Source organism: Meleagris gallopavo, chromosome 31 (assembly GCF_905368555.1).
Source record: "Meleagris gallopavo chromosome 31, MGAL_WU_HG_1.1, whole genome shotgun sequence".
Taxonomy (NCBI): domain Eukaryota; kingdom Metazoa; phylum Chordata; class Aves; order Galliformes; family Phasianidae; genus Meleagris; species Meleagris gallopavo.
This window is the reverse complement of record NC_139434.1, coordinates 2,553,620-2,573,699: the sequence shown is the minus strand read 5'-3', so window position 1 is coordinate 2,573,699 and position 20,080 is coordinate 2,553,620. Positions and strand designations below refer to the sequence as shown.

General features: G+C 54.8%; 1 protein-coding gene and 1 long non-coding RNA gene across 7 annotated transcripts in view; both read left to right on the top strand.

The window, feature by feature from the left end:
- The window catches only part of LOC100545090 (cyclic AMP-dependent transcription factor ATF-7), a 48,486-nt gene that overhangs the window by 8,156 nt on the left and 20,250 nt on the right, over window positions 1-20,080 (top strand). For 4 of the 6 annotated variants that reach the window (XR_014880252.1, XM_085212114.1, XM_085212110.1 and 1 more), the window contains exon 2: window positions 9,600-9,668. Coding sequence is in view for 4 of the 6 variants with exons in the window: in XM_085212114.1 (XP_085068240.1) it covers window positions 9,621-9,668 (48 nt within the window). In the remaining 2 variants the exon portion in view is untranslated. Of the gene's footprint in view, window positions 1-1,443; window positions 2,066-9,599; window positions 9,669-20,080 lie in introns of those variants that run through there. The other 2 variants (XM_085212116.1, XM_085212112.1) reach the window with 2 other exon arrangements.
- LOC146542465 (uncharacterized) lies at window positions 9,782-18,835 on the top strand. Its single transcript, XR_014880253.1, has 3 exons — window positions 9,782-12,711; window positions 12,918-16,634; window positions 17,751-18,835. It is a non-coding gene; the product is annotated as an uncharacterized LOC146542465 (long non-coding RNA).

The window sequence follows — 20,080 nt, the reverse complement described above, 5'->3', positions numbered from 1 at the left end:
GTGCTCCCACCAAATCACATCCTGGTGCCAAGGAGCCACGCTCTGCCTGCTGCTGCAGTCCTTCAGCCCTTCTCTTACCAGAAACTGGAAGGGGAAGCACAGTTCTGCCTTGTGAGTAATTGGACTATGGTTTAGAAATGATCTTTCTCCATCTTCTTGCCTGGGGAAGTTGCTGACTTGCTGGTTTGTGTTGGATTTTGTCTCATATTCATCAAAGGCTTCCAGACCCTTTGGACAGATGCCTTTTTGTGTTAGGAATCTGATACTTGGCACTTCACTAGAGAAACCTTGCTCGTGTTAAAGCCTGTTGTGCCAAGCAAGGGCTGCTCTGGCGGTGTTTGGTGAGGCTTGGTGAGGGAAGGCATTTCAAGAGAAGCCACTGTTTGTTTCCCAGGAATCTGCTTGAGCAGGGAGGAGCAGGAGGACGCACAGAGGATGGGGCCAACTCTGCTGAGTGGTGCACAGCAGTGGGACGGGGGGAAATGGGCACAAAATAAAACCCAGGCAGAACTTTGCTGTGAGGTGCCTGGGGAGGGGGGAGGGGGGTCCCCAAACCCACCTGCGTGCTTCCCTCACCCTTCAGCTGTGTGTGACCCCAGCATCCTTCCCTCTGTGCTGTGATGTGTGCAGCCCTGCAGCTGGGCTGGGAGGTGATGTGGGACCTCCCCAACACCTCTCCCACATCAGAGGCCAGGCCAGATCTGATCTGGAGGTTGGCCAGGGCGAGGAGGATGGTGGACAACCAGGCTCTTCTAACAGCTCTTATCCTGCCAGCCCCTGGCTGGAAGCAGGGTTAAGGAATGGCACTTTTTGTTATGGTAACAGTAAAGTCGGTATTGTTTACAGGAGTTATAAACAGTGAGTGGTGTGGCTGGCAGGACTGGTGGAAGCTGTGCTGGGGGAAGCATTCTGGCTGCCCGGGGCTCTGAGCCGAGGGGTTTGTTGATCTTAGTCTAAGGGAAAGCTTTTCTAGTCCCAGCCGGGTGCCTTTGGCTGATGTGCTGCCCCAGGGCTCTGGTAATCCTGTGCTGGGGTTTTACATCTGACAGGACGCTGACAATGCTCCCTGTCCCATCTCATGCGTGTCTGGAGGAGGACAGCAGCTCTTGGTGGCGGCTTCTGCTTCATGTGAGATTTGAGCCTTTTCCCAAAGCGTGTGGGAACGCTCTTATTTGCAGCCGCGCTGTCGCTTTGCTCCTCCGTGCGCTGCTGCCTGCTTTGCAAGGCTCTTGGGCCCTGCCTTCTAGGAAGGGACATCCTGCTAACAGCAGCTGCTGCTCACGGCAGTGGTGCAGCTCCAGGGCTGCTGGGTGGCTCTTGCAGGCAGGGAGCAAGGATGTATTTGGTGCTGTGTGGATCCCGCACTCACCAGCAGGCCTGCTGCTGGGGACATCCTGTGGCCGAGCTGTGCAGGCTCGAGGCTCAGAGCTGTGCAGCCAGGAGGGACCCCCTTGGACTTTTGCTTTTACTCCGAGCCGGAGGTTGACTCGTAATGACTTGTTAAATATGGCGTGTCCATCGGAGATTTACCTCGTGGTAGTTCCTTGCCAATATTCCAGTTTATACAGTTGGGTTTACTTTATCAAGCTTATAAAGCATCAGGGTGTTGTGGCTCCGAAGCAGATTTTACAGCGCTGGCTTTTGGCGTTCTTTCCCAGCTGACAGTTTTAAGCTCGCCTGTCGCTTTTTGGTTGCAAAGCAAACATTCTCGCTCCTTCCCTCACACCCCAGAATAACTCTGAAGTCAAAGCCTGGGGCTCCCAGCAGCCGGCACGCTCCCCCTCAGTGCCATCCTCCCTGCACAGCTGAAGAGCTCTCAGCACATCTCCGGGCGTGAGAGATGGTGACGAAGAGGTGAACGGAGAGCCGGGCAACCCAGGGGAGGAACGGGCCGCTTCCCTGAGAGCCTGCAGGCACCGAAGTGGGGCTGAGAGCCGGCAGCCGCTTCCAGCCGAGCTCTGCAAGGACCGCAGGGCAGCTCGGGCAGCAGGGCTGTGCCTGCTGAGTGTCCAGGCGGCTGCTCTGCCTAAAAAGGAAGAACTCTTCGCTTTTATGGCACCTGAAGGTGGGTTTGGTGGGGCTCTGTGCCATCGCAGCAGTGCTGGGGGTGGGGCTGGGGGTGGCAGCACCGAATGCAGCCGGGTTGCTGGGATGGAGCCGGGTCCCCTCTGTGCTGTTCGGGGTGCTGCTGCTCTCTGGCTCCAGATTTCAGCTGAGCGTCCCTTTGGAAGGTCAGGAAACACAAAGCAGAGAGCGTTAATGGCTGCGCTTAGACGAATAATAAAGAGCCTTTCCTGGAAGGGTCTCAAAGCAACATGTTTCCTTCCTTGCATTTTAGTGGGAAATCTCTTACTATTTTTGAAAGCTTGGGGCAGTGCCTTACACTTCCTTCTTTTTTGGGTAGTGGCCTAGAAATGGCCATCGTGCTCTGCCTTTCCTTCCCCCGTGCTTATCCAGCAGCTCTTTGCTTTTCGTTGCGCTGAACCTCCCCCTCGCGTTCCTGCTCCCAGTGGCAATTACGGATTCTGCGCTGAGCCTGCCTGCAATCTTGTCTATCCCTCTGTCTAAGATGTATGCCGCGGCACAGATCCTGTGCAGCCATCCATAATAATCTCGTTTATTGTGGTTTTATCTCTTCTTCCCAGTAGCGATGTACTGCCTGTCCTTGGGGCTCCTCTGGTGTCTTGAGCACCATTTGGGTTTGAATAGGCTTGTTTGTATCGAGGCTCCGCTTGTTAATGCTCTTGGCATGGCTCCCAGGTCTCAACAAAGTTACCCAAATTGATCTGGGATGGCCTTGTGACTCATTAGTCTGCGAGAATTAATCCCATGTAGCTCAGCCTCATCAAAACCGAACTCCTCGCTCTGTGCTGCCTTTCACACGAGCTGCCGTGGGCAGGGAGGTGGGAGCTGCAGGGCTCCCAGCTGGCCCAAGTCCCTGCGGGAGGACGCAGGGATCCTCACCGCGCCGTGCTGTCATTTTTACAAAAGCTGCCCCTCTCTCCAGGTCCTCCACCCTTCTCAAAAGCCCTTTGCTCTGTTTGGCAGCACGGCAGGACTGCAAACAGGTTTTCTCTGTTGCCCATCGGTGGAAAGGCACCTTGCCTCCAGCTGCACCCTGCTCAGGCTTGTTGCTGCACGCTCGGGCTGATGGTGCTGCCAGGCTGCCATGCTGGGATGCTGTGCTCTGCTGGGCTGCCATGCACTGATGAGAGCTGCAGCGTCGTTTTGGAAAGCAGAACAACTCAACCCACAGCAGCCACAGGTCGGGTGGGAGCACACACATCAACCCACACAGAGCACAGAGCTGATCCCACCCACAGCCGTGTGCTTCTCTGCCCGAAGCCAGCAGCCCTCGTCTTTGTGCACTGCACCTCTCAGCTCACCTCCTTTCTCTCCGTGTCCCCATCTCCAGTGGTTCTGCTAATTTAGCAGCTCATCCTTCGGGCGAGTGAATGGTAGCAGAGAGCACACACACGTCAGCAGAGCGTGCCATTTGCTTTTGTTTTCTGTTCCACTTTCAGCCTATTTTTAGGAGGTAGCTCTGCAGCTCTTTTGGTTTTGTTTCATAGTTGATGCAAACCTCTAGCTTTAATTTTGTGGTCATATTAATATAAAGTTTATCCTTCTGATTTATGGGAATGAACCATAAATGTGCTGGTGCTGGGAAACCAGAGAGTGCATCCCTGCAGGGCGGGGAGTCGTGCTGTGGGGCTGTGCTGTGGGGCTGTGCTGTGCTGTGGGGCTGGGCTGTGCCATGGGGCTGGGCTGTGGGGCTGTGCTGTGGGGCTGTGCTGTGGGGCTGTGCTGCGCTGTGGGGCTGTGCTGCGCTGTGGGGCAGTGCTGCGCTGTGGGGCTGCGCTGTGGGGCTGGGCTGTGCTGTGGGGCTGGGCTGTGCTGTGGGGCAGTGCTGTGCTGTGGGGCTGCGCTGTGCTGGGGGGCTGTGCTGTGGGGCAGTGCTGTGCTGTGGGGCTGTGCTGTGGGGCAGTGCTGTGCTGTGGGGCTGTGCTGTGGGGCTGTGCTGTGGGGCTGCGCTGGCACATTTGCAACAGAACAATTTCTGCATCCACCCGAGATTCACTGGGATTTGAAGTATTTCAGCTTGTTTTGCAAGACGCAGATGTACGAGTGTTGGGCACAGGCATTCCTGCAATAACAATAGTCACATGCAAGCACAACAATAGAGCCTTATTTTTAGAGTGTTTTTCATACCAGCCCTGTCCCCCAGCGTTCAGCAGTTTGTGGTTGGGGATTTGTGCCATCTGGAGATGTAAGGGGAAGGTTTTCAGTGGGGCTCTGTGGCAGTGCAGAAGAAGCGTGCGCTGTTTGGAGTCCCGCGGTGATGCAGGGTGTGGGCTGTGCGTGGGGCAGCTGGACGTGGGGCAGCAGGAGCAGCTCTGGGGGGATGAGGGGCATCCTATCCTGGTCTCCAGGCCGTGGTTGCTCATTACTTCTGCAAATCGTGACTCGCATCTGCAGATCTTGGCTTCAGACTGCTTTCCAATCTCGACTTCTCGTCGGCGGTTGGCTGGAGCAGGTCTGTAACAGCTTTGCAAACAGAATACCTGCTGCCTCTGCCTGCATCGTGGCACGGATGGGGGCCGTCGTGGGCACCTGGTGGGACGTGAGACGCTTGCAGTGAGATGCATTTTGGAAGAGTCCCCGTGGGTAACACACAGAACCAAAGAAGAGCAGTCAGGCTGCGGCTGTTCCTGTGCTGCCCAACCAAGGCTGCAGCCAAAACCGCGTCCTGAGGCTGCGGCACACTTCAGAAACCCTTCTGTGTAAAGCTGACCTGAAAAGATGCAGAGCATCTCGGATGAAAGGGCCCATAAATGCCAGAAGTGCTTTGGAAAACCTGCATCCTGCTTCTTGTCTCTTTCTCCTAAAGTGTTTCCAAATGGAAGTTGCTCGAAATGGGTTCCGTGAGGTGCCAGCACCGTCCTGGGGGAAATCCCGTTCAGGAAGGCTGGTCTTTCATTGCTGCTGTTGATGCGTGTAGTACATCTAATTTGTTTTAAGGGAGTGAAAATATTACCCCTAGGTGTCTGTCTAGACTAGGATAAGGGGCTTGGTTTCGTTCTTAATGGGTTAGTTAACGTGCTTTGGGACCACTTTGGTTTATGGACTGATTTACCAGGGGGAAAGCAGCATATGGGTTGGCTTTAATATCTGCAGGAAGAATGGAACTTTTGAAAAAAAGGGGAAATGTTGATGATTGAGGCAAGAGAAGGGATCTCACTGCCAGCCCAGCAGCACGGCCCGCTCTTTGAGCCTCAGTAGGCAGAATGGCACCTGTGGTGTTGCTGCAGTGCCGGGGAGCAGCGGGGGATGGGATCCCCGTGTGCATGGGGGGCAGCGGTGGGGAAGGGCGGCGTTTCCCTATCGGATCGGGGAGCACTGAGGGCAGCAGCAGAGGGGAATGAGCTGCAAAGCCGCACGAGGGGACGGCGCTGGGCAGGATTAGGGTTAGAACTCTCCTGTCTGCCTGCCTTCCCAGTGCAGGGGCTTCATAGGGTCACTATGGTTGGAAAAGACCACTTCAGGTCATCGAGCCCAACCTTCTGGACCTGCCATCCCCGGGATGGATTTTCCATTTGCACCGAATTGTTCTGAAGGGATTTTGCCTGGTTTGAGTTCCGCAGGTGCTAATTTGATACTTTGATTTGTTTGAGGGTTTTCTGTTTTAATTCTCTCGACTCTTCACAAGGGAATTATGCTGGCAGGTTCCAGGTGGCTCTGCTGACCGCCTGATTTATTGAGCAGCCTGCAGCCCGCTTGGTGAGTTGCACACAGAATTGATGCAGTGTCTGCACCGCCGCCTTCACACTCCTGACTCACATTTTCCAAAGCCTCAAAATAAAGTAGATCGTCTCCAGTTCTTTCTTCACCAGAGCAGTAATCTGAGCTTAACTTCAGGAAAAAGTCATCTTTGTCAGCGCTGACACCCGTGGGTAAGCAGTGAAGTGGTAAACATGTGCAGCATGCCCTCGTCCTGCCTTTGGGAGCATCCTCTCGCGAGGCTCCACTGCGTCGGTGAGGAACTGCGGGTTGCAGGTGAAGGTGGGGATGAGATCGGCTGCAGAGACGCACTGTTGGAAGCCGGGCTGCTGACGTTTTCCTGCATCCCGTGGCTGCCCAACCCAGGGGTGCTGCTGGGCAGCGCAGTGCTCCGGGGACTGCCGTGAAGCGTGGCTTTGGGTTTACTTCCTGCAGGCAGTCCGTGCTTGTTAGCAGGGTAAGAGAAAATCACACGTGAGCTATGGCAGCATGGTGTGCTTTGCTTGGAAGTGACTTTTCAGTTTTCTCTGGCCACAGCTGCCCGTCAGCTCGGTGATGACGGAGCTCTGAAGCACACTTTGGTAATCTGTCTGCGTTTCCTCGCTTCCCCTCACCATTCCCAACATGCTAAAAATCATCAAAGCGTGGAAATACTGTTCCACGCTGCAGGAAGAGGGATGGGAGTGTGTTGCTGGTATCCAATCATCTGCTTATCCTGCCTGTTCTTAAGAAGAGAATTTATTGAAGCAATTTATCCTGACTAAATGTGATATAAATCTGAGCACATGTATGTGCATAGCAGCCCTATTCCGTCGTGAACGAGCGGCTGAATCTGCCTTTAAAGAACGAGCAAAGCTTCCTGCTGCCAGCCCAGCAGCTCTGACTGCGTGCTGTCCCCAGTTCGTGGCAGAGCTGTGCCGTGGGATGGGGCTGGCAGGCAGAGCACGAGGCAGCACCGGGCTCTGCTTCGCTTTGCATTGCTTTCCTTTGGTTTGCTTTGGATTGCCTTGCTTTCCTTTGGTTTGCTTTGCTTTGCTTTGGTTCCCCCTCTCTCATTCTCTGTGGGCCGTTGGAGCCCCAGCAGCCATGGCTGATCCGTTTCTTTCGTTTCTCAGGCAGTTTTAATTCGCCTTGGAATTGTGGGCTTAGGGCTCTGCTGACCTCGTGCTGTTCTTGTTGGGAAGGCAGAGGGTGGGATGGACAGATTTCCAACCTTAGCAGTGCAGTGTTGGCTGCCCTGGGAGACACAGCAGCTCCTTCCCATAATTATGCCACGTGTTGGACAATAAGATTTGTTTGTTGATGGAACAGATACATCCCCAAGCTCATCCCACACCACCATACGCATACAGGGGTGGCTTCAGCAGTCTGTAAACACTTCCAGCGCTGAGCTGTTTGACAGCAGGGTGTGTTATGGCGTTTCCTGCAGCTCGTGCCCTCACTGCTGGCTCAGTGCTGCAGCTCTCACCGTGGGCAGCACCACTGCTGCAATGTGGGCCGGCCTGGGAGCCTCTGGGTCCGGGGGTGAGCTGGGGAGCCCCGAAGGCTCAGGGTCCCCTCGCAGCCTGCGCTCCAGGAGGAGCTTCTTAGGATGGCCGTGCTGCTATTTCCATCCAGGAATGCTTTTCAGACATTAACCTCCGAGCCCCGCGAGTGCAAACTTGTGCCCCAGGCTCTGGAAGCAACTTGTCAAAGCCTGCACAAATCAGTGACTAAATGCAGAGTGGAGAGGCTGGAAATAATGACTTGCTTCTACTTTCAGTGTGATGGACAACGCTGCCTGCAGCTCGTGTGCTGAGTGCTGTGACTCCTCCGTGCCTCCTATGGGCGAGGAGGACAGGCACAAAGTCGGGCTGTGATGGGAAAACGAGATCCAGGCTGCCCAGGACAGCAGTTATCAGACCTTTAGTTGTTCTTTAGATTTACCACCTTTAGTTTTACCAGCCCCTGTACGGCAGGCGGTGAAATGACTCCAGTGCTGAGCTGCAGCGTGCTGCGTGTCCCAGCTGTTATCCTTTGTTCCTTCCTTACAGGAAGAGCAGTGACTGGGTGGCCCTGTGCTGCAGCTGGTGAGCAAGGGCTGTCTCTTGCCTCACCCAGCCTTGCATTGCTGTGCTCAGCTAACAGGAATATTACATGCTGTTCTTCTGGACTTTGAGTGCAGGTGACACAGCATATGAGGAGCTCTCTGCTTCCCTTCTCCTTCAAAGCCGTGGGTGCCACATCCCTGGAGGTGCTCATGGCCATGGATGAGGCCCTGGGCACCCCGTCTGGTGCCTGACATCGTGGTTGGCAGCTTTGGGTTGGATGTGAGATCCCTTCCATTTGCAGTGTTGTGCAGTCAGTGTGAGCAGCGCTTTGGTGCCGTGGGAAGGTTCGACCTCTCCATCTCTCCCTGCTCTCGAGGCTGCACTGTGGGTAAAGCTCCGTCTTCAGGGCTTCCGTGTGCCTTCAGAGCAGCTGCTGTGCTGTCCTGTGCTGGGACACAGGCTGCCCCTTGCTGGCATTTCACCTCCCTGCACGGTGCTGTCACCTCTCAGTGCCCCACTGCGCCTCAGGGCTCTCGGTGGTGCTGGGATGTTTTTGCCCATCTTTACTGTCACTCTTGTCCCATCCGGGAGCGTTCTGCCCACTGTCCGATTCCATTTGGGATGTCTGTGGGTCTGCTCCATAAATCCAAAGCCCGGTGCTGTGGGATCCCCCCCTTTTGGAGGGGAGGAACGGGCAGCCGCTTCTGCGCAGCTTTGGGTTGGTGCTGTGCTGTGCTGCAGGAGGTTCCGCCCTGCAGCCACGCGTTGGAGCCTCGCCTGGAAATTACTAAAGAATTTCTTTATTCCTCCTTAAACTACGTCGATTTTGAGCACCGGGGGACCGTTTTGAACCCCGTGTTGCTCACCCTGCGCTGCAGTGTTGCATTCTCAGAGCACTTTCCTGTACCCAGCTCCTAAAAGCAGTGCCCCCCTCCCCGGTGCCGTGTCCCCATGGATGCGGTCTGGCTGCTGAGCTTTCTGCTCCTGCACCCAACCCGGAGCACAGAGCTGCTGGAGCAGCCATGGCGTTCTCTGCAAAGCAAAGGGAGAGCATTCGCTGCGTGATGGCTTTTTAAAACCCCGCTATGAGAATAGCAGTGGGTGGAGGGAATGGTTATTCCTCCAATTTGGGGCGGTGGGGGCGGCTTTATTTACTCTTATTTCTTATTAATAAGAGTGGCTTCACTCGTAGCATAATAGGAGCGAGTGTTTTGTTATCCTTGGCTGTAATCTGTGATAAACTGCCCCTGCCATCAGCCTCGTAGTTTACCCACTAGGGAGCCGGATTATTGCCTTGTAAAATGGAGCACCACTCCTATAATCCCTTAATTAATTAAATGACAAATTTTAGTTCTCTCCCATTGAAAATATAACTTGCACATAGAGAGGACTTGGATTTATTCCATCGCTTCGTGCTCACACGTTGGGTTTTTCCCCCCCCCAAAGACCACCGCTGCCTTCGCTCGCTGCAGTGCAGGTGGGGACGAAGCGGTGGCTGATGCCTGGGGGCCGTGGGGCTCAGTGTGGGGCAGCCCCCTGTGGTTCCCAGTGGCCCTTTGCCCACAGGGCAGCACTTTTCCCATACATGAAAACCAGTGGGACCCTCCGACGCCTCGTTAACGGCTCGGGTTGATCTCTGTTCCCCGATGGGACGCAGGACGCAGCCATCTCCTCCTCCCTGATTAATTACAGTCCTGCACGTGGCTGCTTCTGCTCCAGGTATTTAAAATTGACTTATTTTTTTTCCCTTCTTATTTAACAGTTTCCTCTTTTCTGCTCTCTCCCCAGCGTAGCTGAGCTGCATGAAATATGGGCGACGACAGACCCTTCGTGTGCAACGCCCCCGGCTGCGGCCAGGTACCTGCACAGTGTGCTTTATTGTGAACGTGTCGCTGTGAATCAAAGTGGCTGTTTTATCACTGAGGCAAAGAGTTTAAAGGCGGTGTTTTACGTGATCACTGGAGGTAATCAGATCGGAGGATTTGCAGTGTGTAAATCCAGGTTATGAGCGAGCGCGGGCACTCCAACGTAATGAAACCTGCTGTGCTTTGTGGTGTGTTGTTATTCTGTCCGTGTGTCCGTGTGTTCCACTGCACAGCACAACCTCATCTCCGTTCACGTCTGCCCAGAGCTCTGCTGTCTCCTATCAGAGCATTGGGGAGGGCGGAGGTTCACTCCGTGTGGACGAGTTCTTTGCCGTGTGCATCAGCTGATGGTTTGTGTCGTGTTATGCAGACCCCAAACTGCTGTCGTCTGTTCCGGACTTGCTGAAAAATAGAAGGGAGGGAGAGGGAGAAAAAAGACCCGTTGCGAATTTTTGCTCTGTGGGTGACAAAGTGGAGTCGGCTGCAGCCGTGCAAAGCGTTGGTGCAAACTGGAGTGAGCTCCAGGCCGTCCCAGCGCTGCGTTGGTGGGAGGAGCGGAGCATTGCACAACCCTGCGTGTGCTGCTGCAATGGGGACTGGGAGGAACCAGCACAGCCCTGTGTGGGGTGTGGACAGCTGGGATGGTCTGTTCTGAAGCGTTCCGACCTCAGAATGCAACTGGTAGGATGGAGAGGAGGGGGCTCTGTGCCTTCAGTCGGGCCTCCGGCGCTCCGTGCCCGCCGTGTGCTGCTGGTCACAACGCCTGGGAGCTCTGACCCCCCACAGGGTCCCCCCCGTCCCCCCTGGGAGTTGAAAGGAGGGATAATGTTGCATCCCATGCGAATTCTGCGACATTTATTTTTGTAGTGCAGAAACGGGTCCAAAAAAAGGACTCCAAACCTGCACCTGTGGCTCTTTAACCAGCAGCGCTTCAGCTCTGCTGCACTTCGGTCCCGTCCGCAGCGCTTCCCATCCACGTGCAGGTGATCTTCCTTCTTTTTCTTTTTTTTTTTTTTGTAGGCTGCTTTTTATCCTGAACTTCTTTGCCTGTGAAATTGTGCAAGTCATTTATAAAATGTATTAGCTGCATTTGAGCACTTAATGATGTGAGCACCTCAATCATACAACCTTAAAATCGGATTCAAACAAGCAATTAAGGCAAACAACAATGTATTTAAATTTAATCTCCCACAATCTCCCACAAATGACATATAAAGGTGGTTGCTTCCTCCTTTCGCTGTTCCAGACTGCTGCTTATGGGTAATTCTGACAATTCTTCATGTTAATATTGAAATGTTCGAATCCAGGTAATTCATCCCGCTGTGATTCATTGTGATCCAGCCTGACCTCGCGCACGGCTTCCTGGAACGTCCTTCAGTACCCGTTCAAACCAGAGCATGTATGAAATAATGATGATCCAAGCTTGATTTAAAATATTTCCAGTGATGGAGAATTCACCGCAGCCCTCGGTTAAGTTGTTCTAACAGTTAATTGCTCTCTCTGGTGGGGAAGAATTGCCTTATTTCCAGTCTGAACCTGCTCGGCTGCAGCTCCTGGGCTGCGGATCTTATTAATTTTTGTTTGTTAGACAGAAAATCCTTCCTAGCAGATCTCGGTGGGTGTTTACCGACCGATGGAGTCACCCTTTGCAGTCCTTCAGACTGCACACACAGCCCCAGCCTCTCCCTGTAGGTCTCCTGTGAGCGGAGCAGCAGCATGGGGAGATTCTTCCCAGCCCAACAAAGAGCTGTGCTGGTGCTGGAGGGGCTCTCCTGCAGCGTTCAACTCATTTTCTCATTCTTTAAGACCTTTGGGTGTATTTTGTATGCAAGTACTGCTGAGTGGGCAGCTGTGCTGGATATTGAGCCACTTTGGCCACCAGGGTCACCGTGTGTGGGGCAGTGCCTGCTGGCTGCGTCCCTTTGCCGTGGCTCCGATGTCTCTGTTCCTTTCACTTCCAGACCTCTGATCTCTTCCCCGATCCGTCAGCATGTTTTGGTCCCTGCAGGCTCCTGCTTCTTTGGGTACATCCCCCATTTTCGGGGGGATCCTGTTCCCAAGGACGTGCTGCCAGGGCTCCAAACAGCGGCAGTGGGTTCAGCTTCCGTCACCAGAAGGCACAGAGCAACCATCAGCGCCGTTCCACTCCGAGTGCTGCGTCCTTCCCTGTGTGAGCTCTGCATTGAGATGCACAGCAGCGCCAGAGGTGACAGGAGGAGGGAGAACAGAGCCAGGCCGACCCGAGCAGGGGACTGAAGGCAATCACCATGAAACCAGTGGTGATTTTCTCACTTCAGCTTAAAGGCAAAAGAATTCTTTTGTTTCCCAGTGCCATTCCTTTGACCCGTCGGCTGCTTCCTTCCCTCCGTACCTCACACCACCCCAATTCTTTGGCTTTGTTCCTCTTTTCCCTGCTTTCCCTTCATTGCTTTGGGCACAAGGAGGCCATAGGACTGAATTTCCAGGGCAGCGAGGAGGGGGAAATGGGAGCAGCCACCAAAAATAGATGCGCTGATCCCTCCGTGCCCCCCACATCACCGCGGTCAGTGGGGCTCCGGGGGGGGGCCATAAACATGTTGTGGTTGCTAGGTCTGTAAGGGCTGTTATTTTGGGATCCTGTGTGTTCCATCACTTCCCAACAGCACGACTGCTGCGACGCAGCTGACTTCTAAATGCTCCCCATGCTTTTAAAAAGGGTTCTTCCCAAGGTCGTGGGGGGTGGGTCCTTCTGGGGGGAGATATGGGACCGTTCCCCCCTGACCCTCCACTGTGTGCATTGCAGGGCAGTGGGCAGCTGCTGCCTCCTCTGGCGCAGGGCTGTGCCTGCACTGAGGCTCCTATTGAACTCATTAAGCAAAACGAGGTGCTGCGCGCCGCTAATCATCGTTAAAAGTCTCCTAATGCCATTTATTGTGCAGAGATGAAAGTCAGCCTCAGCACAACCATGTGCTCGCTGTGAGCCGACGCGCTGCCGGTGAAGTTGGAAGGCAGGGCTGAGTCTGTATAACGACACGGCTGTGACTCATTAACACGGGGTAATTAAAGCTGAAGGGATCCGGAGCCATGGTCTGTAAGGGAGGAGGGCAGTGGGTGGCGCTGGGCTGTGGGGCAGTCGGGGGGGTCCTCGCAGGGTCCGTTTCCCTGCCAGCACTGCCAGCACCTCCCACCATGCCCGGGGTGGGCAGCAGAGCGCTGTGAAAGGCACCGCTGGCTGCTGAGCCGCCTTCTGCTGCCCTCCCAGAGAGCTTCGGGGGCTCCAGGCCTGACAAAGCATCGCAACAGAGGACGTCTCTACCAGTAGAGATGCTTGGTCCATTCCCATCCCGGACAGATGGGGCCCATCCCACGGAGCGGCTCTGCGCAGAGCAGGGCTTCTCCTGCCCGCACACCCCACGCCATTTCCCTCCTCGGAAGCGACGCAAATCACTGCTGTGTCCTCATTCGGCACTGCAGTTATCCAGGCCATTTCCTCAAACAATCGTTTGCTTTTTAAACCCGCCCTTAATTTAACAATTTATTCCCTTTAAGCCCACGGCACCGAGGTGATGCTCGTGCAGTGTCCGAGAAACGCAAAGCCCAGAACTTTCACGAGGCCAGACAATGATTTTTCTTCTTTGTGGTTTATTGTATCCTCTTATCTTGTCATATAATAGAAATAATGTTTATGGCATTGAGGCCTCAGCATCACTTGGCATTTAACCAACCTCAAAAGCAGTTTATTGCTTTGTATACTCTGCCACCATGACCATTATCCCTTAAATCTCTATTGCTTTGTAATATACGAGGCAACAAACGGCTTCAGCGATTGGTTCAGGGTGGGACCGAAGCAAAGGTGTGTTTTGTGGCTTGTATAATCCAAACGAATATGGATTATTCCTTTCATACGAGGCAGAGGGGGGAAGAAACGGGCAGCTTCTCCCTCTGAGGAGCGCCCAGTGACGGGCTCTCCTTGCTGAGGGTCTCACTTCGACGTGGGCTGGGACATGCGTGGTGCTGGGGCAGCTCGGGCGCTGCTGTGGGACGTTCTGGGCTGTGATTCGTGCTGATATTTCTTTGTCCCAGCACCAGGCAGGGAGCAGCACAAGGACTGAGCCTGGCCTGCGTTCCTGCAGAGGCTGAACGCCCTCGGGGGAGGCAGGTTGGATTCAGAGCAGCGGAGTGCAGCAGGCAGGGAGGTGTGCGGGCAGCGCAGGGTGAGGGAGAGCAGCGCCTGCACCGGTCTGCTTTACAGCTGAGTGTTTTCCACTTTAATTCTTGGTGCTGATTTAACGGCCCTGCTGGGGTCTGCCTCCTGAGGCTCCATTCCTGGCGCTGCCGAAGGGCAGCACGGGAAATTCAGAGGGCTGAAATCAAATCTGTGAGCGGCGTCAGCCCCGTTGGCGACCTGTTGTGAGAGCAGGCAGGATTTAAATGGCTGTTAAGCAGAGTTACGGCACCCCGTCCTCCTGTAGAAATCGTTCCTGTCTCGGCACTGGGACTGAGCAGGGCTCCGTTTGGGCACAGACTGGTTTTCCTAGAGAGCTCGGGCTCCTGGCAGCCGCGGGTTTAATGAGGTCGGTGCTGATTCGTCTTTGGAAACCTGAGCTGATGAAGCAGGAGAGCAGCCGATAGCGTTGGTCACAAGTGGGCTGGTGGGGATGGACAGCCGTGGGGTGGCACAGACACGGCGCCGTGGGGCACCAGGGGGCCACGCAGCTCTGGATCCCACGTGGAACAGATCCCGTCCATCGTCCATCAGCCCTTCCGGACAGCCGAGGGCCGTGCCCACATACGGCCAAACGTCAAAGTGAAAAATGGTGGATGGGGAAGACGGAGCGAAGATAACGGCCTTCCCTGAGCTCTTCCTGATCGTGGGCACAGACAGCCCTGTCCTGCACTTAGCGTGCAGAGCCACGTCGCGTGCAGCCCCTCCGCGCCCGCGTGGTTCGCAGAGCTGAGCCGTAAAGCGCAGTTTTTCCTCGCTGTGTTTTAAATGGAAGCAAAACGTCTGCAGCTCCACATCTGCAGCCCTTTATCTGCAGCTGCCAGCGGCCCAGGTGAAATTCTGCAGAGAAACATCTCGCTTTAAAGGCCTTCCATCACTTCCCAGGAATGCAGGTTCGCGGAGTTAATTATTGATTTCCAATTACGGCCCTTCCAGCTGCGCTACCTGCACAAATGGCAGAGGCTGCACGTTGACAGGGTGGAAGGAGGGTTTGTTTGGAGCAGCTCTGGGGTTGTTAGCTCCAAAAAAGTGCGTTCGTCTGAACTGCAATTCGTGCGTGGTGTCAGCAGAGCGGAATGATCTCCCCCACCTCTCACGAAGGTGTTTTTGGAGGTGGGGAGAGGAGAGCTAATTTTGAATAGTAATCAGCTGGAGAAGGCATCTGAAACCAGTAAACGTTTATTTTTTACACTCCTATAACTTAAAAACGGCCAAACCAATTTAAACCAAATTGGATAATAAAAAATATTGCTCCTAGGCTGAGCCCCTCTATGCCAAGTTCCAGCCTAGAATGAATTTTTATGACCAAATTATAAACCCCCTAGAAATGAAGGCTTAAAATGGAAATGTTGACAGACCTTTAACTACAAAAGCACTATAACAGAACTTCTTTTTTTATAAAATGGCTGTTTTAAAATATAATTAAGACTTAAATATTATTTAATAGCAGCATTTCCTGTAAGTTAAAGCCTTTATCATTCCTATGGCTGGGATTCATTGCCAGCTCCAAGAGGGCCATTTCTGCTTTGCATTGGAAGCACGTGCGCGCGCTGAAGCGGTGCAGACACTTGTCTGTCAGATGGAAATGGCTCCGGACAGCTTTCCAGACCCCCCTCTGCTCAGTAAGAGCCCGGGTGCCACGGCACTGCAGGACCCGTGCACAAATCCCACAGCAAACTCACGGCAACCTGTGCCAAAGGGCCGACCTGTGCTCGCGTGAAATCGCCGGTGCAGGAGAACGTGTTGGCATTCCCTCTGGCTGACGGGGCATTAATTAGGAGCTGTGAGGTATTAACGAGGAGCTCTGCTGTTCCCAGCCGTGCCCGGAGCAGCCATCTGCAGCTGTCTGCACTGCAGCACAGCAGGGAGGGCCGTCCCTTGTGGTTGTGCTGCTCTGCTGCAGAGCTCCCTGCAGCCCTGCACTGCTCTGCGTGCTGCAGGGCGGCCGCTGCACCGCACCCGGCACCCGGCACAGGGCTCGCTTTCCATCCCTGCCCTTTTGGGATAATTCCTCAATTTTGCTGCCGTCCCCCCCCCAACCCCTTTGCTGTAGGTTTATAAGCAACCCCACAGTGGTTGCTGCAGTGCTGCAGTGCAGGGGCTGTTGCTACACCTGTTCCCCTCGTGCCAGCGGGACGAGCAGTGGAAAGGCGACAGCACAGTGACCTCTGCTTTCTGCTGCTGCCTTCCTCCGTGTCCTCCCTGGGTTAACCCAGCTGCCTTCCTCACCCTCCACACTGGGACGGGCTGCTCTCCACCTGCAGCCATGGGTGGGTGCTGCTTCCCAGGGCACTGCAGCTGCTGTTGCTGTGCTGGGTTTTTCTGTGCACGGTGTGGGCACGGCCGGGAGGTTCTGGGAGCTGCTGGCTCCGCTCCGTACGGCTCTGCAGCAAATTTCACTGAAGAACTCTCAGATTCAATTCGGTGTAGATTTGGGGGGAGGAGGCTATGAATTGCTTTACGGGTCCATAGCGGAGATAAGCGACTTCAACTCGTGTTGACTCTTTTCTAGCTCCAATTTTCTCAGCAGCAGCAGCTGGGCCGCCTGGCTGCTCGCTGTGGAGCTGCACCGAGGTTTGGCAGCGGTTCTCACATTTCTTAGAGTTATCTGCTCCGGCTGCGTTCGGATTTCCAGCCCATTGGCTGCAGCAGCAATTAGCAGGAAGAAATAGCAGCTCTGGATTTGCAGCAGTAGCGGCGAGGCTTTCCCCTCTGTCTCTGATGCTGCGCTGAGGCTGAGAGCAACGCCTCCAGGTATGCAGCAGCTGCCATCGCTGGGTGCAGGTCTTGCAGAAGGTGCACTTACATTTTGGTGCTGCAAAAGGGGCACAGAGAGCTCCCATCCCTTCCACGAGGGGCCCTCCTGCAGCACGGCTGCTCGCAGCCCACGGAGCCGTCTCTGCAGTTCCTCCAACGCTGCCAGGTTTCTAACAAATCATTTCTCTGTTGGTTTTTTTTCTTCCTGAGCCGTATCCTCGCTGTTTGTTCCCACATTATGAGGCAGTTTCCACTTTCCAAAGCAGGGGGGGACGGGGAGGAAGGGTTTCTCCTTTCTTGGGAACATGATCAGGGCTGCAGAACTACCCACAAAGGAGCACGGCCGGGCACTGGCAGGGAATGCTTTCTTCTCCTTGTGATTTAAGGGGCTCCACAACCACAGAGTGTCTGCTCTGAACAAAGTAATCTCAGCCTGGTCCTTACCTCGAGCTGTTGCTCTATATCACAGATGCAAGCTGTGTGTGCTGCCAGCACGAGGCCGTAAATCGAGCTGGGCTCTTTTATTAACTCAAAATTAGATGGATCTAAAAACTTGCTTGTGGTCTGCAGCTTAACAGGAGCACAGAGCTGCCCAGGTGTGCATGCTCCTGCAGCAGTGCACCCTGCAGTGCTCCATGCTGGCTGTGCTTCTGCAGCAGTGCACATTGCAGTGCTCCATGCTGGCTGTGCTTCTGCAGCAATGCACCCTGCAGTGCTCCATGCTGGCTGTGCTCCTGCAGCAGTGCACATTGCAGTGCTCCATGCTGGCTGTGCTTCTGCAGCAGTGCACCCTGCAGTGCTCCATGCTGGCTGTGCTCCTGCAGCAATGCACCCTGCAGTGCTCCATGCTGGCCGTGCTCCTGCAGCAGTGCACATTGCAGTGCTCCATGCTGGCTGTGCTTCTGCAGCAATGCACCCTGCAGTGCTCCATGCTGGCCGTGCTCCTGCAGCAATGCACATTGCAGTGCTCCTGCAGCAGGCACAAATACTTTGCTATTTTAAAAGCAGTCTTTTGCTGATCGGGTTGTTTGCTTTGGGGGTTTTGTTGTTGTTGCTCTGAGGTTCCCATCTCACCCCTCTGCTGATCTCTGCACATTCTGTGTTTTATGACAGGAGCAGATCTCTCATTCTGCAGCGCAGATGCAGCATGCAGCTGTGACAAAGCCCTTCTCCTCCATGCCTGCAGAGGCATTTAATTCCCAGACATGCGTGAGCGTGCAGGACTTGCTGTACACAGTCTGGGACAAAAATCATCCGGGGGGGCTCAGCCTTCACCTCCCACCTCCTTCCCCAGCCCCAGCGATGCAGAGGAGGCTCCCAAGGAGAAGAAGGGCTGTGTGTTCCTTTGCTGCCCTGCTTCAATTTCCATCGCTCACCGACACAGGGGGGCACTTTCAGCCACGCTGCCGCCCCGTGCAACTCTCCCACGGCTCTGCAGGAGGGAGAAATGGGCAGCAGGAGAGCAAGCAGAGCTCAAACCCCTCCCGGAGGCTGAGCCCCCCCTCGGGGTCCGGACCCCCCCTGTCTCTGGTGCTGGGGGGTCGCTCCGCCCCTCTGCGGCAGCGCAGTGTGAATGGGGACGGTGCGTCCTTCTGCAGAGAGCCCACAGCTCTGCGTGGGGGAAAAACCCATTGAAGAGCACAGGTTCTCCTTGCTGGAGGAATGGGGGTGGGGTAGCACACCTCTCCGCAGCAAAATCTGGGATTTTTCTTTTGCATTTTTTTCTTAGAGCTTTGAGGGTGTGAGCAGAGCTTTGCATAGAAGGCATTTCTGAATTTTAAGCTGTAGGGTTTTTTTGCCATCCCCTCTCCCCCCTCTGTGGCTGCTGCTTTGCGTGACGAGCTCAGGGGTGCAGCTCCTCCTTAAGGCACAGAACCCCACACCGCTGTGCCCATTGCTGGCGATGCTGTGTTTCTGTTGAGCAATAAATGGGTTTATTTCCAGGGATTGGTTTGGAGGACATGCAGGGTTTGCAGGGGCTGCAAGCACACGAAGAGCCACACAGCCGTGGGCAGAAGGGAGAGGTGCAGTGCAGTTCCATTTAGGGGCACAAAAAAGGGTCCCTTCGTTGTGCAAAATGTGGCAATTTGGGGGTTTTGCTTTGAGAGCATCACCCCTCCCTGTCCGGGGGGATTTGGGCTGAAGTGGGGGAGGTTTGAGCTCATGGGTGGTAATGATGGGAAGAGGTGTGGGGTGGGGAGGGGCTTTGTGACTATGGGTGGGGGGGTGAAGGGTGTTAACTAACGAACTCTGCTTAACGATGCGCCGACAAACTGCACCGCCACATCGCCGGCATCGCGGCAGCTGTTCTGCTCAAATCATTTTATTTGATTCGATTTGATTTTATACAGCGGATTAAAACAATAAAAACATTAAAAGTCCTTAAAATTCCCCCCGGAGAGTAAAGATGCAGACAATGAGGGCTGTGTGTGAGTGTGAGCAGAGGGTGGGAGAGCCGTAAATCCATCGGGCGGCGGCGGCTCCGCTAAATGGCACCATTACATGAAATGAGGTTCTGCAGAGCGTCCGTGTGAGCGGATCTGAGCTGGGAGGGACCTGAAGGGACCACAGATCCACCCCTGCAGCCAAAGCACCCTCCCTGTGCTCCGTCCCCACTGGCTTTCCTTGCACCGAAGGAGCTGCTCTGCTCCGTCCTTATGGAGCAGTGCAGGCGCACAGCGATGCTGAGTCGTCGTTAGGCTGCCCTGTGAATGATGAATTGGGCAATTAGGAGCGTTGGGGTGCGCTGCAGTTGGGGTGGCTTCTGGAGGGGCTTTGCTCTGCTCTCCAAAGCTGTGAGGTGCACAGCCCTCACCCAGCATTCTGGTTCTGTGTGTAAACAGCGAAGGCATCCGTCTGCAGTGCCGCATCCAAGGATCATCTCCTCCCTTCCAGGACCACCCCCCCTTCCAGGACCATCTCTTCCCTTCCAGGACCACCCCCCCTTCCAGGACCATCTCCTCCCTTCCAGGACCATTCCCTCCCAGCCCAGAAGCTCTGCATCCCCAGAGAAAGGAAGGCAGGCCAGAATGCCAGGAGGCTTCCTCCTGAGGGCCCTACTAAGGCACGTGGAAAATAAAGAGGAGGGGATTGGTGGTAACCACCACGGAGGCACCAAGGGCAACTCGTGCCTGAGGAACCTGTGGCCTTTTGTGGTCCCTTCCTACCCAAACCGTTCTGTGATTCCAACCCAGTGCAGTGTAGGTGAGATGGGGGCGAAGAGCCCTCGCACCGGGTGGCTGTGATGGCACAGGATCCCACTTTTCTCCTTCAGTGCCACACAGCTGCCCAAACAGCTCAGCCCTGGAGCTTCCTGTTGTAGAGCAGGGCTGAATGCATCTCCCTGCTGTAGGGCAGAAGGGAATTGAGCTCCCTGCTAGAAGACAGGGCACAATTTCAGCTCCCTGCTGTAAGGCAGGAAGGAATCAAGCTCCCCGCTATAG